The sequence below is a fragment of the Hippocampus comes genome, unplaced genomic scaffold, assembly GCF_001891065.2.
Source record: "Hippocampus comes isolate QL1 unplaced genomic scaffold, H_comes_QL1_v1.1 scaffold96, whole genome shotgun sequence".
Classification (NCBI taxonomy): Eukaryota; Metazoa; Chordata; class Actinopteri; order Syngnathiformes; family Syngnathidae; genus Hippocampus; species Hippocampus comes.
In genome coordinates, this window is record NW_017806074.1 from 1,508,660 (window position 1) to 1,524,153 (window position 15,494).

General features: G+C 49.5%; 1 protein-coding gene across 4 annotated transcripts in view; it reads right to left on the minus strand.

Annotated features, from left to right (window-relative positions):
• LOC109530617 (cyclic AMP receptor 4) overlaps positions 1 to 15,494 on the minus strand; it is a 102,588-nt gene that overhangs the window by 7,611 nt on the left and 79,483 nt on the right. For all 4 annotated transcript variants that reach the window (XM_019894472.1, XM_019894471.1, XM_019894470.1 and 1 more), the window contains one exon: positions 1,809 to 1,956. In XM_019894472.1, coding sequence (XP_019750031.1) covers positions 1,809 to 1,956 — 148 coding nt within the window. The remainder of the gene's footprint in view (positions 1 to 1,808; positions 1,957 to 15,494) is intronic.

Sequence of the window (15,494 nt, forward strand, 5' to 3'; positions counted from 1 at the left end):
GCACCTGATGTGAGGGGGGCTGCTGGGAGTCGCATGCCAAGATGAATAACAACCGGCTGTTAGTCACGAACGCACACGGAGCCTGTCTGACTGGCAGTGGCGCGTGTGTGCGTGCGGGCGGGCGCGCCGTCGCCGATTTCCGTACCCTCGTTCCCTGACACAAACATCATTTTCTCCGTGATTTACGGAGGCGCCGCGATTCCATTTCACTTGTGTTGTCTTCTTTCCCTCGCGCCCCCGCTCGCCACGCCGAAACATTGACATTTGCGTTGAAGGTCATACCACACATTCCTCTCTTCCAGTTTGCGCTCATGGCCGCTTATCAGCCAGGCTGGCGATACTGACTGGGTGACAATGCGTGTGCGTGCGAGCGTGTTTGTGTGCGCTCACAACGAAGACAAGCGACTACTTTATCCCCTCCGCTTCTCGTGGTTCGATATTAGCGCTGGCTCATATCCGAAAATACTGTCAATGTTGCGAGATTGAGACAAATCAGTGGGGAGCAGTATTGATCGCGGTGTTTATTGAAGTGCAGCCGACGACGTCTCAAATGCGCAAACATTCTCCGCCATCACACGGTCGCCTAAAAGTAGGGAAAAGTGAGGCCGGGGATTTTTTTTTTTTGTGCACAAACTTCAGAGTGACAATCTACAACCAAGTTGAATGTGTACTTTTCTGTAGTTGCCATGGCGAACTACTACTGGAATAGTACCTCTTCGGTAGTGCTGCGAAACTCGTAAACTCGACCACGTTGAACGCGTTAATCAGAACCAGCCACAAGGAGGGACAATGAGGGGCTCCTGGATTTTATCCAAAAGGAGAGCAAAACGAAGACTGAATTTTCAACCAGAAAAGCCGTTGTCGTGCAATGTTTGTTTTTATGAAAAAAAAAAAATTTGAATTTCCGAAGGCTCCTAGTATTTTTCAGCAAAAAAAAATTAGAATTTTCATGGGAGAAAAAAAAACATTTTTTTGGACAAAAATTCCACGATTTAAAGCTGAAAAGAGATCATTTTCTTGATTCCCCCCCCCCCACACACACACACTCCCCAAACTCAAAAATCTCAAAAACGTAGCAAAGTGGAGACTGCAGCGAGTGTCAACAGCAACAGGCTAAGCTAATGTTAACGTGTGTTTCCATCCATCCGTTTTCTAAACTGCTCGACTGGACTTGTCGCCAGTCAATCGTCGAGCACACAAAGATAGCAAACAATTTACAGTCACATTCACGCCGTCGAAATTGAACCCACGTTGCCGGCATGGATGTCTGGTGTGTAAGAGTGACTCATCACTGACCTAGCTTGCGCGTTTATTTTTGTCTTGTCCAGACGGGCAAGCTACAAATCTGCCGGACCAATGACAGGACAACAGCTGTATAGGAGTGGGAAGTAGAGATATTTTACCAGCGATACTGATACGATCAAGAAAGAGCTACTGTGTGAGAGTGAAATAAAAGTTGAAATAAAGCCGATACGTCAAATTACGTACATTTGCAAACACAACACAAAGAACAGCAATTGAATACCAGAAAGACGAAAAAGTTTTGCTCGCTGTGCATCATCACACGTGTCTATATTTATCGTTGAAGCAGAATTACACAGCGTGCCGTAAATACAAAGGAAAATAAATTTTAGTTGGTTGTTGAGATGGGCAGCGATGAGAGTGGAGGGCAATACCGGGGATTCTTGTCCCTGAAAACTGAGTCCTAAGGCATCCACGATTGTACAACCAAGACAAAAGAACAAAAAGGAAATCAAACAAAAACAAAAGACACACCTCGTCGTTCACAGCCTGAAGTCGACACATACCTGCATGCTGGTGGGGCTCAGTAGACTCCACCAATTCCGATCCAGACCGAAGACGAAAGCGTTGGCCAAGCCGTGCAGCGGAGCAGAAAACACGTGCAACAGCGTGAGGGAGAACGATGGCTCCAGTGGGTACAGGGCATTATGGAGCCTGGCGGAACAGAGCGGGACAACGCTTCGCTTTGAATCAAGTTGTAGGATAATCGTTACGATGCAGGCTCACCGAACTCTGACATGCCTGTTTTGGAAACTGAAAAATAGCACAGCAATAGCGTTAGCTAACATTAGCGCGTGCGGTTGGATGTCATTTCTAGCAGTGTATCCCTGAACGAGAATAGCAGAGTTAACTCATGATACTATTTATGTATCAATACCTGATCAAAATATGCCAATAGATACCACAGCGGGAAAAACAATAACAAAACGCTGCAACAAAAACAAGACAGTGGAGTATAACGTTGAAGCGTCCGACGCTAAGGCCCAGATAAGGGTGGGTTAACATTAGCGTGTTTATTTTTGTCTTTTCCAACCGTCCATCCTGAAATGTTAAGATAAGGATGGAGCTCATGAAGACGGAAGCGGGATAAAGAGAGGACGGGAAAAGGCAGCGAGCGTGAGGTTGGCAGATCAACCGGAAGGATGCGCGGGGAAGATGACAAGTGAGTGACAGAGCGAGAAGGAAGGGTGAAAACGAGAGGTAATGAGAGCGAGCGTCGCGGGCGGCAAAAAAAAAAAAAAAAAAAGGGGGGGGGGAGGGGTGGCGAGCCGGAGGAAAACGAGGGGAGGGCGAAAAGGAGCGAGGCGAGCTTTATATCAGCGTTTAAGAGCCCATTAGGCAGCGCGAGACGTCTGGGCTGACACATTCTTGGCTGCCGCTTCGACAGCACGCAGCACTTTACAAGGGCGGCGAGAAGCCGAGAGGCGGAAAAGTGGCGGAGCGCTGCGTTCCTCCTCCGAGCCGCCGTTTCCAGCTCGGCCCGTCCAAATCCTCAACGTCACACATACGCCTCGTTTATATGGTCAGTTTGTCTGTTTCAAGCTGCTCAAGGTTGCTTTGCCTCATCGGGAACAAAGTCGAAGGATGCCGGCCAGCAATTGACCCTGGATTAACCCCGTATCAGTCCTCCTCGCAGGTTTAGTGTGTCCCTAATGTTTTTTTTATTGATCTATTAGCAGGGGGAATCGATGTGTACGGCACTCACGCTGATTTCGGGTGCGAGCGGGGCGAAAATAAGTGGCCGTCGCGGTTGACCTCGGCGGTCGGAAAGTCATCCCCGTGCTACTCGTATGCCGCCTGGGATGGATACACCAGCTTGGTCATCCGTGGAACAACAACAGGAGTTCTCTGATGAGACGCAGCGGCGACTCTTCATCAATGACACTTTTTTTCGTATTTATTTGCATTCCGCTCGCAATCAGGAGCCAAAGTACAGTGAACTCTCATTTATCATCCAAAATACGCTCCATTTTTTGGGGGGGGGGGGGTATTGACAATCCGACAAACTTTAAACACATTTATCAATCTTGAACCCTTTCAGGGACAGTGGTCACGACAGTGGACAGCTCATCATGTTATTGGGTGACAGCACAGGTGTCAAACTCAAGGCCCGGGGGCCAGATCTGGCCCGCCACATCATTTTATGTGGCCCGCGAAAGCAAATCAAAAACTTTCACGATGCTTGCTAAAATCTGTACCAAAATTTCAAATTCTCATTTCGAAAAAATAAGAGTGACACTGTCGGCATTTTCTTGTTCCCAAACCCCTCATTACAGTCACTTAAACAATAGGTGAATAAACCGTTATTCTTGACTTTTTTATATGGTTTCAGTCATAACGGCCCTCGGAGGGAAACGGTAACTCAAATGTGGCCCACAACAAACATGAGTTTGACACCACTGGGCTACAGGGTGCATGAAAGGGTTAAGCATATTTTTTTTAAACACACTGTCAACATTTTTGGGACATACGAAAAAAAACAGCAGGCATAAAATATATACACCGTGTTGCAAATTATTATAGTCCATCTGTTTTCAAACATCCCAGTATTTTTTCAATAAAGCACTTCAAAGGTACTGTTCCAAATGATTATGCACGGCAGTGTTTCCAAGACACTCGATAGGTGGTAAAGAACTGAAAATAGTCACTTGTTGAACTGACAGCTTTAGTAGGTTGTATTTCTTGAAATGAAAAGCTATTTAAATCCAAAACATCTTAACGGGTCAAGTTACAGTAGTGGGCTAACTCCAGTTTCCTCCCACATTCCAAAAACAGGTGGGAATGGTTGTCTAGTCGTCGAGACGTGTCCTAGGAATGACTGGCGACCAGTCTAGGGTGTACTCCTCCTCTCGCCCCAAATCGGCTCAGTTGTACAGAAAATGTAAGGATATTTAACTTGAACTAGCGCAGACCTCTGCCAAGATCAAAACAATGCGCATATGGATTGACGCAGACACAGAAATGTACCTTCTTGACAGATGAGGGAGGGGAAAAAAAAAGGATTTGGTTGGACCTGCTTTGAAACTCAAAACACACTCGTCTGAACAACACACGCGACCAAGTCAGAATGATTGTATTCAAAGAGGAGACGGCGAAGGAAGGCTGCAGGGAGAAAACGCCGTTTTCCTCATTTCCAGCCGCGTGGCCTCACTTATTACAATGACAAATCGGCTTGACTATGGAGCCATCAGCGGTGATTTGCCTCACTCGGGGCCAAACTGGAAAAAAAAAAAAATGATGCTGCATTGAACATATCTGTCATAAGAAGACGTCAAACAAACAATGGAGGACAATGAGGAGTTCTTGTCATTTCTCCAAGAGGGCGTTGCACCATCAAGAGATGAGACATGTTAAGATGCGTGCATTTATTATTATTATTTTTTTTTTAGGTCTCCTCAAATGTTAACATTTCACATCTGCTCAATTATTGAGTCACCATAAGTAGCTTGCGTCACCCAAGGAAGCGTGGAACCCGGGCTGACCAAAAAGGCCGCGGTCAAGAAATAGTCGCCAGAAAGCGTAACCGGCACCACGTGCAGCTGGCATTTGAAGCCTGACAATAAAGGGCGTCCTCCGTTTGCGACAAATGGTGCGAAATGAACTGCTGAATGAAAGAATCGTCAATCGAGAATACACGTCAACGTTCGTCACATCTTTTATTCCGAGTTAGCGGTGTTTGTTCTTTGTTGAGTTTCCCCTTTTTGTGACTGAAACCGCAAAATAAAATCAAAAAAAAAAAAACTCGAGACAGAACTGCAGGTGAACAAGCGCAGAAGATGATTATGTAGATTTCTTCGCAAATCTTCTTATAATCCCCTCTTATCCTCTTTTGCGGCAGAAGGTTGGAAGGTTTATTTTCTATTAATCTGTCGCCACTTACCTTCCAAAATACCTTTGGAAAAAGTTGTGACGGGGAGAAGAGAGAACACCTCCCACCCAGCGCAGGGTTGGCAACAGGTTGAAAATCGGCCTAGCGAGCCGCATCTGACCTGCCAACCCGAGGGCGGCCGTGTCAAGTCTTAAGGGTCTTAACGCGCCGGCTAATGAAAGCGGCGGCGGCGGCCTGGCTGCGAGCGGAGCAGCGGCGCCGCGTGTTTTCTGGGTTAGCCTTAACCGCCGTATCTCAAGAGGAGCGGCGCAGCTGCTGCTCACATTCATTTCACTTCCCATTAAAGATGAAATAAATCAGCGGTCCCCACACAACCTCTGCAGGACGAACGCGCGCACACACGCACACGCACACGCACGGGAAGTCCGTGCGTGTGAGAGGGGTCACACGCGTCGAGGATGTCAGGTGGAGAGGAAAAGGCGTGAATGTGCATTTGTGTGTGTGCGCTTCTCTGGACAGCCAAGCGCTGAGAGCAAACCGGTGTGTGTGCGCGTGTGTGTGTGAAGCGGCTATTTCTGGCATCTCATTTTTCCCCCCTCCTGCTGCCGCAAAGAAACGCGATCGGCGTCCGGGAAACGAGAGCTGGCAGCAAGCAATCATCTGCCTGCCACACACACACACACACACACACACACACACACACACACACACACACACACACACACACACACACCGGAACGCGCGCGTGCACACACGAACGAGCGCAGCGCCAAGCAACATGCACCATGGCAACGGAACAGCCGCAATTAGAGGCAAAGAGCCTTTCCCCTCCATCGAGGGAGAGCGAAATGAAAGGAAGAAAGAGCGGGCGAGCGAGATCGAGGGAGAGAGAGCGAGACGGGGGCGGGCGGCGGCGGTGGGTTGTGGAGACGAGTGTCAGAGAAACGGTGCTGCACAGGAAGAAGGGGGGGGTGAGGTGCGGGGGGGTGAGGTGGTGGAAGAGGAAGAACACAAGAGAGGTGAGAATGTGCAAGAGCAAGGCTGCGAAAGGGGAACGGGGGGCCCTCGAGAGAGAGAGAGATGGCGCTGAGCGGCCCCTGGGGGAGGTGAAAGCACGGAGCGAGGCTGAGGCGACAAGAAGAAGAAGGAGGCAGCCAGGGAGGAGCGCTATCAAAAAAGACAGATTGCGAGACACGAGCGAGACAAACCGGGAGATTACGGGCGAAACGCGATAGAGGGAGGGGAGGCGTGTGTGTATGTGTGCGAGCGCGAGCGAACGAGCGAGCGAGCGCCGGTTTCTCCCGCGAGCGCCGCGCTAATGAAAGATGAATGAGAGAGGCAGTGGTGGGAAGCGTGTCTGCAGGCGATGCCAAGCGAGGCTGATGTGTGCCGAAATGTGTGTCAGAGTGCGTGTGTGCGCGCGCGCGCAGTCAAGCGTGCCTCACACTTGGCTGGCAGGTGTCGGACAACGAGGACGGCGTCGCGCGCGCCGGAGGTCGCTCGCCTGGGAGCCATCGCCGGCTTTTAATCGCATGCCGGTGTACAGGAAGTCAAATTAACGGCGCCTCGAAGGCTCTTGAAGCAGCGCTTCATTGATCGTGTCGGTCTCGAGCCCGGTCGCCGGATTCCGTGCAAACGCCTGCAAAAGTCGCAAAGGGTACCGAAAAACTGATCCGACCCAAATCTATTGGATTTTCAAAATTGGACAAGGGTAACAAAAATCCAACAAACATATTTTTAACCACTTTTAATTATTGGTCGACGGAGAATTGTCTGGAAAAGAATGTTACCGTACGGCACAGGTGTCAAACTCAAGGCCCGGGGGCCAGATCCGGCCCGCCTGGTCATTTTATGTGGGCCGCGAAAGCAAATCATGTGCGTCATCTTGCTCAAATCTGTACCGACATGTCAAATTGTCATGTGTAATAAATAATGTTGAGATTTTGCAATAATTTTGTGACCCGGTTTACACTCACTTGAACAATAATTTAATAAACTATTAGAATTGACTTGACTGATTTCAAAACCAGTCATCTATTATTGCGTTGTGTACAAGTAGTAATTTTGTGGTTTCACTGTCATAACGGCCCTCCGAGGGAAGACGTAACTCCAAATTGGCCCGCGACTAAAATGAGTTTGACACCCCTGACGTACGGCTTACGACGAAGGCAACTCACCCCCGACTCTTGAGAGCAAAGTAAATCTGAATCTGGGTCTATTGGGTTTTCTAACTTTGTACAGGCGCAGAGGGAGGTGGAAAGACGTGTGTGTGTGTGTGTGTGTGTGTGTGTGTGTGTGTGTGTGTGTGTGTGTGCGCGCGCGCGCCTCACACTTGGCTGGCAGGTGTCGGACGAGGACGGCAACGCACATGCTGGAGGTCGGTCCGTCGCCTGACAGCGCTCGCCACCTTTTAAGCGCATGCCGGCTCGCGGGAAGTCAAATCGACAGCGTCTCGAAGGCCACTCTCGCTCGCTTATTGAAGAAGCGCTTCATTGATCATGTCAGCCCCTCGCCTGCCCATCAGATTCCGTGCAAACTCCCCCACCGCCCCCTCATCCCCCGCCCTCCCCCCACAGGGCCGCCGCTTCTCCGCTTCTCACACAATATCCGTCTCACCATCGCTCAAGTCATCGCTTGGCGCAGGCAACAATCGCTCCTTTTGCTCCAGTTGGATTCATTTTAACCCGCATTTCCACAAATGAATGCCGGCCAAGCTTTCGACGCAATTCAAGGCAAAAAAAAAAGTATCCAAACGGAATTTGAAGCTGGGGCAATTGGGCGTTCAGTTCAGAGCAGAACGTTTTTGCCGATGACTTCGGCATCCCGCTTTGCGACCCCAATTTCCATGGCGTAGTACCATGGAACGAAGTCACTTATTCAAGAAGCGTTTCATCGATCATGTCCGTGTCTTAGCTGCCTGTCAGATTCCTCGCAAAATCGGAGCTTTTCCCCAAATTGCTCTGCCGATCCGAGCAGCTTTTTGGTCATCGCTTTCCGGCTGCTTCTCAAGCCCTATTTTGACTTAAGCAGGGCCGTTTTTGTCAAATGAAAGCTGCCGAATGCATCATGCAACACTGTTGACAGAGAATTGGCTAAAGTGATGAAACACCATTTCGTATGTGCTCCATGTACACAAAAGGGAGCCAAAAGAACAACAATCAACCCCACGGAATAACCACTCCAAAAACATTTTTTGACACTTTTCCATGGGGTACGGTTTATGAAAGACTGGAAAACAAAAAAAGAGAGGGCCGTCAGCTGCGATCCATCATTACGTAAAAGGGAGAATCCAAAACATTTGAGTGGCTTAAGTGGTTTCGTCTGACGCAGCTCTCGCCATCCCGCTTTGCTCCACACAGATCAGTCAAGATGAGGGTTTAGCGTTACAAATCGGACCGTGGCGAGCTGAAACAGGACAACGTGTTTGCGGCGTCAAACATCCGCTGAGCCGCCGACGAGAGGCCGCTCGCCTGAGTGCCTCCTTCCGGAGAGGTGAAGGCGGCCAAAACAGTCATCCTGACCCTGATTGCACTTCCTCTTCTCCTCGGCTGACTCGCAGCCCCCCCCCCCTCTTTGGCTACAGACGAATCGTATCATTCTAAATGCACAAAAAAAAAAAAAAAAAGCCCTTGTGCTGGCCGCAGCGCTGCTATCAGGAGACAGGCCAAACCCTCTCAATGAAAGGGACTTTTCTGCGCTAACACATGACAACTGTTGACTCCTGGGTGAGGTCGCTTTGAGTGCTTTTCGGACTTTTCGGACTTCTGCCGCTCCCTTCGAAACATGACCGCATTTGAGGACTATTTACTAAATTGCACCTTAGACGCTGTCTGAGTTTCCGAGGACAAAATGATTCGCCGGGTTCCCATAAACTCGGTGTAAAAGGAGTCGTGGTCGAGGTGAACAACAAACGGAACCTTAAAGAAAAATCACACAGTGCGCCGTCTTCCGAAGTGACAACCAGGAAATACAGTCGATGTGACAATTAAGCATCGGGACACCAGAATTGGGCAAAAGATGATTGGAAAAAAACTGGGGCCGGTCTGATGAGTGCGGACTACCATTACGTCCCCTCCGAATTCACGAATAAATCATGAGCAAGTTCAGAAACAGACAAAGAAAGAGAAGAAAACTGGCCAGACTGCTGCAAAGAGGCCCCAAGCAAGAGAAACTCTGGCCAATACTGGTCGCGTCCTACATGTAAGAACAATCCCCGGCATTGTCTGGTTATGGCGGCAACGACAGACGACTTTTCTTACAAAGATAAACATCAAAGTCTGCCTTCAGACTTTAGTGGCGCATGCTAAAGTCTTGACGTTGAAAACGAGGGCTTGGTAATCAACGCCACATTGAAGGCACAACAAAGCGAGGCAGGAAAGACGTTGAGATGCTACGACATCATTTTAACCCTTTCAGGCAGCCTGTAACCTGATAACATGATAAACTGTCCACTGGAGTGACCGATGTCCCTGAAAGGGTGAATAACATTTCGACGGAGTTGCATTTGTACGGCAGCGACATGAGAATTTGCACCTAAGTCAGAATACGCCGTGGGCATTAAGTCGGAAAGTCATAACTGCAGGGAACATTTGCATGGATCATAAATATTAAATGCTAAGTTGGGTGGCAACCGATCATCCCTTCTTGTACCGTGCAACAAAATATTCTTATGCCGCAAACGACTTCAACGTGTGCCGTTCGTAACCTCGAGAACCCATGAAATTGGGGGATTGTACATCAAGGGCACCCTGCACCGGTTTTCCCACCCGGTACACCGTCCCCATTAGAACCGAATTGAGGCTACTTTCCCAGCGGGGTTTCTTAACCCATGGTGTCAGAAGTGGGGCACTTGAAATCAGGGGTGGGCAGCTCCGATCCTTGAGGGCCGGTATCCCGGATGTTGAACACGTCTCCCTGCTCCAACACACCCGATTTCGAATGATCGGGATCGTTATCCAGCTTCCGCAGGGCTTGCTGATGAGCTGCTTGGTTGAAATGGACGACGCGCTGGAGCAGGGAGACGTATAAAACGTCCAGGATAGCCCTTGAGGACCGGAATCACTCACCCCTGCCTTATATGGTGGGTTCAAGACCAGGTTGACGAGTGTCAAAGACAGAGAACTCGCACTCAACAAAGAGACCCCCCCCCCCCCATCCCCCCGCTTTCTTGAACACAATCCTGATCGTCCGGAGAAGCCCGGCCAAATCAGTTCACGGCATTCACGTCGCGATGCCGACGTGTCTCCGGTCGATAGCGCGTCTGGGCGGTTGAGCGTTTGCGTGAGTTTAGCCTTGCGCACGTCGTGCCACGATCTGTGTGCGAGCGAGAGAAAGAAAAAAAAAAAAAGAGTGAAAACGAGAGAGAAAGAGAGGGAGGGAGAGCAGATGATAGAGTAGGCTTTAGCGATTCCCCGGAGTGTGAGGCAGCGTTTACGGCACTCTCAGAGCAGCCAGAGTGATGAATATTTAAAGACGTGCCTGAAAGCGCGGTGGGGAGGTGGTGGTAGTGGTAGAGGGGGTGGTTCGGGAGGGGGGGATATAGCGGACAGTGTGTGCGCGCTTGCATCTCCCACAAAAATAAAGTGGCCACGAGCATGTGACAGAGGCTATCTTGTCTCTCCTTGTGCCTGCATGCATACACCATGCGCATGTATGGAGCATACATGCAGCACGTGGACGGTTTTCTCCGTATATTTTGCGGCGTATTAATTATCGCCACGTGTCGCCAAGTTCCTACATATTCATTTTTGTATTCGGCAATGTGTGTGTTTGTGCGGCCTCGCCTGGCACAGACAAACACCCCCCCCCACACCCCCCACCCCCTCCCTGTGCTCTTCGCTCAGCCCCGCAGGCCAGCTCGGTCACGCTAAATGGGGATGAATAGCGGAGCGTTGCCGCCACGCAACGGGAGACGAATGGCTACAGGGCTCTCGTCTCCGGTTACACACCGACAGCTACCTGGCACGCCACAAGAAATGCACACACTGAACACAAGCTGCCAAGAAAAGGAAATCATTCTCATTATCTGGGAAATATGTTGATCGCGTCTATTTTTTTTATTTTTTGGGAGGGGAGGGGGTGTTTTTAAATGGTGAGAAAATTTTATAAAAAATGGAAGAACCACCATGCTGTGACGATGAGAATGTATCTCGCAGGAATATCTTTCAGTTATACGCATTGTAAGTACCAAAATATTTGTGGTGTAAACAGATTCTAACCAGCATCAGACTAAAAATGTCAAGTTGCAAACCCCCAAATGTGCCATGCGCCATTTAGACAGAAACAAAGCGAAGCCTGCTAGCAAACTACTTGACAAAGCTCGTCCAAATAAATACTTCAATTACAGAAAGAGCATGTGCCGTCTAAGTTTTGGCACATCTCTGGTCAAGACATACTAACGTCATCACAAATTCATCACTTGCCGCGTATGCGCCCAAAGGTGGTCCAACCCAACAGATTTTCCTGAATCTACAAAAATTGCCTTGTCTGCTTTTGCATTTGAAGACTTCAAATCCACCTGCAAAGTTTCGTCAGGAATACAATTTTTATTATTCTAACCATGTGGCTTCATAGTAAAAGAGTGTGGGGACTAGACTGGCCTGCCTGCAGTCCAGACCTGTCCCCCATCGAAAATAAAATACGACAACGGAAACCTGGACTGTTGAACAGGTGAAGCTGTACGTCAAGCAAGAATGGTGACGAATTCCACCAACAAAGCGTCAACAAATAGTGTCCTCAGTTTACTGAACGTTGTTCAAAGAAAAGGTGATGTAACAAAGTCCCAACCCCGTTGGAATTGGGGCAGTATTTGGGAGTAGTGCAGTTGAAGACAAAACGAGTGAAGACAGAATTGTGTTTTTCTTCATTCATACGCAGTCAAACTATTCGAAACAAGCAGACAAACACAGATAAGAAAAACGGAGTCGGAGAGACTGAAAAGAGGGCCTGAAGCAACTGAATTGTGACAACAATCCCACGTGTTGTCTGGTTATGGTGGCAATGACGGAAGCTTTTTCTTAGGAAAGCAAATATCAAAGCTCGGCTAATTGTTGGAAAACATGAAGAAAATTCAGATTTACTGGCGCCTGACCGACACAGTCTTAAACTAGAGTTTGGGAAATAACAATGGAAGAACAAAGCAGTACGACATAGCGGCAAACAATGAAAGATGTTCGAAAACAAGGACAGTGACTTTATCATTCTTAACAGGTCAAAATGTGTTTTTTTGGATTCACTTATACACAGTCATCATTCATACAGCGGGTTCTCGGTTTACAAGAGTTCTGATCCTACGTTGGCGATTTAGGCCAAAATTGCTGGACTTTTGAGGTTTTCGTATCGGCGGTTGTTGTCACATGTATGAGATAAGAGTAAAGCGTGACGAAAATTCAGACTTTCTCTGAAGTGCTTCGTCATTAATGAAAAGGAGCTTAGTAATCGTAAACGGGGATCAGCGTCGTCATTGTCGGAAACCTGACGGAATTGTTTTCTCGCAGAGAAAAACCATCAACGCCAAGCTAATCTTTGCAAAACCTGCAGGAAATTCTGGTTGACCTCTCGTGATGTGTGTGGTGTGTCTGTGTTGGTCATCTGGAGTACACTTCACACTATTCGAGCAAAATAATAAATAAAATGTGACACATCCCCAGCTCCCCGTCATGTGGGATCTGACGTAAAAAAGTTCAATACATTCATCGTGGTCGTGGTTCGATCATACGCGTTCGAATGAAAGTAAACACACAGAGACACAAAGATAAGTCGGGACATTTCTGTATCCGAGACGCTCGCTCGTGTCACCGACGACGTCATAGCGTGTAAGAAAAATGAAACGCACGCCAAGCCGCACAAGTTATTCTGAGAGGCGGAAGGAAGGGAGCGTCGGAACGGCTGAGCAGAAGGAAGGAAAGAGAAGAAGAAGAACACATCCTGCGATGCGGAATACAGCGCGATAAGCGTTAATGTATCCCGACCACCACTACCACGTCCCTCCCCCGTCGTCACTCTTCCTCCACCTTCCCTCCTGTTAGGCTCTCTTTTCCTTTCTTCCTCCCTCCATCCCCCCCCCCTTCCTCCTCCTCCTCCGCCGCGGCGGCGGCGTTCTCTTTGAGGGATGAATAATAACTGCTGCTCTGAGATTTCCTTCCTCGTTTTTCAAAGCGCCGCGCGGAGATGGGGAAGGTCTGCGTGGCCCTGGTGTGCGCACACACACAAGGCGAACAGCACACACGCGCGCGCGCGCGCGCGCGCGCGCGCGCGCACACACACACACACACACACACACACACACACACACACACACACACACACACACGGCAAAGCACAGACGCACGTACGCGCTGTCTTGTTCTCTCTGCTCGCCTGGAGCAGGGAAATCAGATCTCCTCCAAAGAGCGGTGGGGTGGTGAGAGGATGAAAGGGGGGTTCAGGCCTTGTAGGGAGCCCATACAAAACTCCGCTGCTAGCACATGTGGGCTGAGGCACGCACGCACACACACGCACACAGACACACACAGAAAAAAGCCACATACATAACATCGAGGGACAACGTGGAGGGCGCCGGATGCGTCCCGCGGCAACAGGGTGAACTCAAGGTTATGCAGACACATCGGCAGTTCAAGCCCCCCCCCCACCGCCGCCGCCGCCGCCGCCAGGACCAATCATTCGGCTTGGAGGCGCCCCGCGGAAAGGAGCGTAACCTCAATCGCTCACAGGCAACTCGAGCGCCTGCCTCGTGCCTCGCCTTTTGCGGAAAAATAAAGGAGGGTGGAAGGAAAAAAAAAAGAAAAAAAATTCACCAAAATTGGGGAAGTGTTTTCTTTCTGAGCGCATGCTTTCAGCTGCCTACCTGCCAAAAATCCGAGCCCACCACAGTATGGTTTTGAACAATAAACCCTGTGCATTTTCCGTTGCGGGGATGTTGATAAGGTGAATGAATGTATGTGACGAGCCAGACATTAAAAGGGCGTAACCTGACACTGAACTCGACAAAGAAGAGGAACCATGGACGGATAACAACTACAATGGCACGTAGCAGACCTCCACCGAGGTGCAACAATCCCAAACCAGCCCGTCCGGAAACTTTGTTTCAACCTCAAGATGATTCGAATACGAGATTCGGGCAACACGCGGCAACGTGGTCTCGTGTCAAATGGATGGCGGGCCGCAAATGGCGCCCGGGCCGCAGTTTGGACACCGCTGTTCCATGCACTCGCACATGTCTAAAAACAACATTCTGATGAATATTGGATTTGTGGAATGTGAATTAAGCAGCAAAACCCAGCCGGCTTTTTTTTTTCTTCCATTTTGCCTCGTACTGCGACAAATGAAAACGACGTCGCAGTGCCTCAGGACTCAGTGTGTGAACGTCACGCGACCAAACCGAGAAAACAGGTGAGCCAAGACGGTTTCGACCCGAGCCCTTCGGCACTGTGATGTTATTTTCGGTCGACAGGCAAGATAATTAGGTGTGTGAAAACGTCAGCGTCTGGGCCAACGACAATTGCTTTCGACACAATGGGACGTGCGCTGTGAGTCTCTGGCGCTAAACTTCACGCTGCGGCTGCCGATGTTCCGCCTAAGTGACACCCTGCGTTACCACACCAGAAGCGGTCACATTCGCAGGTCGTCTTCAACCCCCGCCCCCGAAAAGACAGCGAGCCGGGAAAAGAGCGGGCTTCGATGATGTGTGAAAGGGGCTCTTGTTATTTTTATAACTTCCACAACATTTGACAATGCAAACCAAATATAAAAAGTGTACCCTGTCAAACTAAACCAAAGTGTGAAGCTTGGGTGGAAAAAGGGGCTTCTGTGAGATGCGGTGAGATAACACGCGACCGCTCGTCCGGGAGGAGCACTCACTCGTCAAGCGGCGACGTGCCACCGGAATCGGCGGCGAGGTTTCCGAGGAGAGGGCTTATTTATGCAAACAGGCGTACAGGCGCGCACAGTAGGAATCTAGACAAGCCTTGTAAACAAACACACACCCACACTAAAAAGCACACAGGGGAGGCGATGTGAGAAGCAGACTGTGAAAACTGGAGTCGGCGTGCCCGGGCAGCGCTCGCACGCAGGCGCACGCGCGCACACACACACACACACACACACACACACACACACACACACACACACGAGCAGGGAGAGAGAAAGACGAGAGAGAAAGGGAGAGCACGGGCGAGCAGAAAAAGTAGGAGCACTTTCCCATTGCAATTCGCAACAGCTGGTGTCGAATTAACACATTTACCAGTGTGCATTTGGAACAGATTAAAATTGCTTGTGTGGCGTGTGACTGTCTGCGCATTTTTTATGTGTGTGTGTGTGTGTGTGTGTGTGTGTGTGTGTGTGTGTGTGTGTGTGTGTGTGTGTG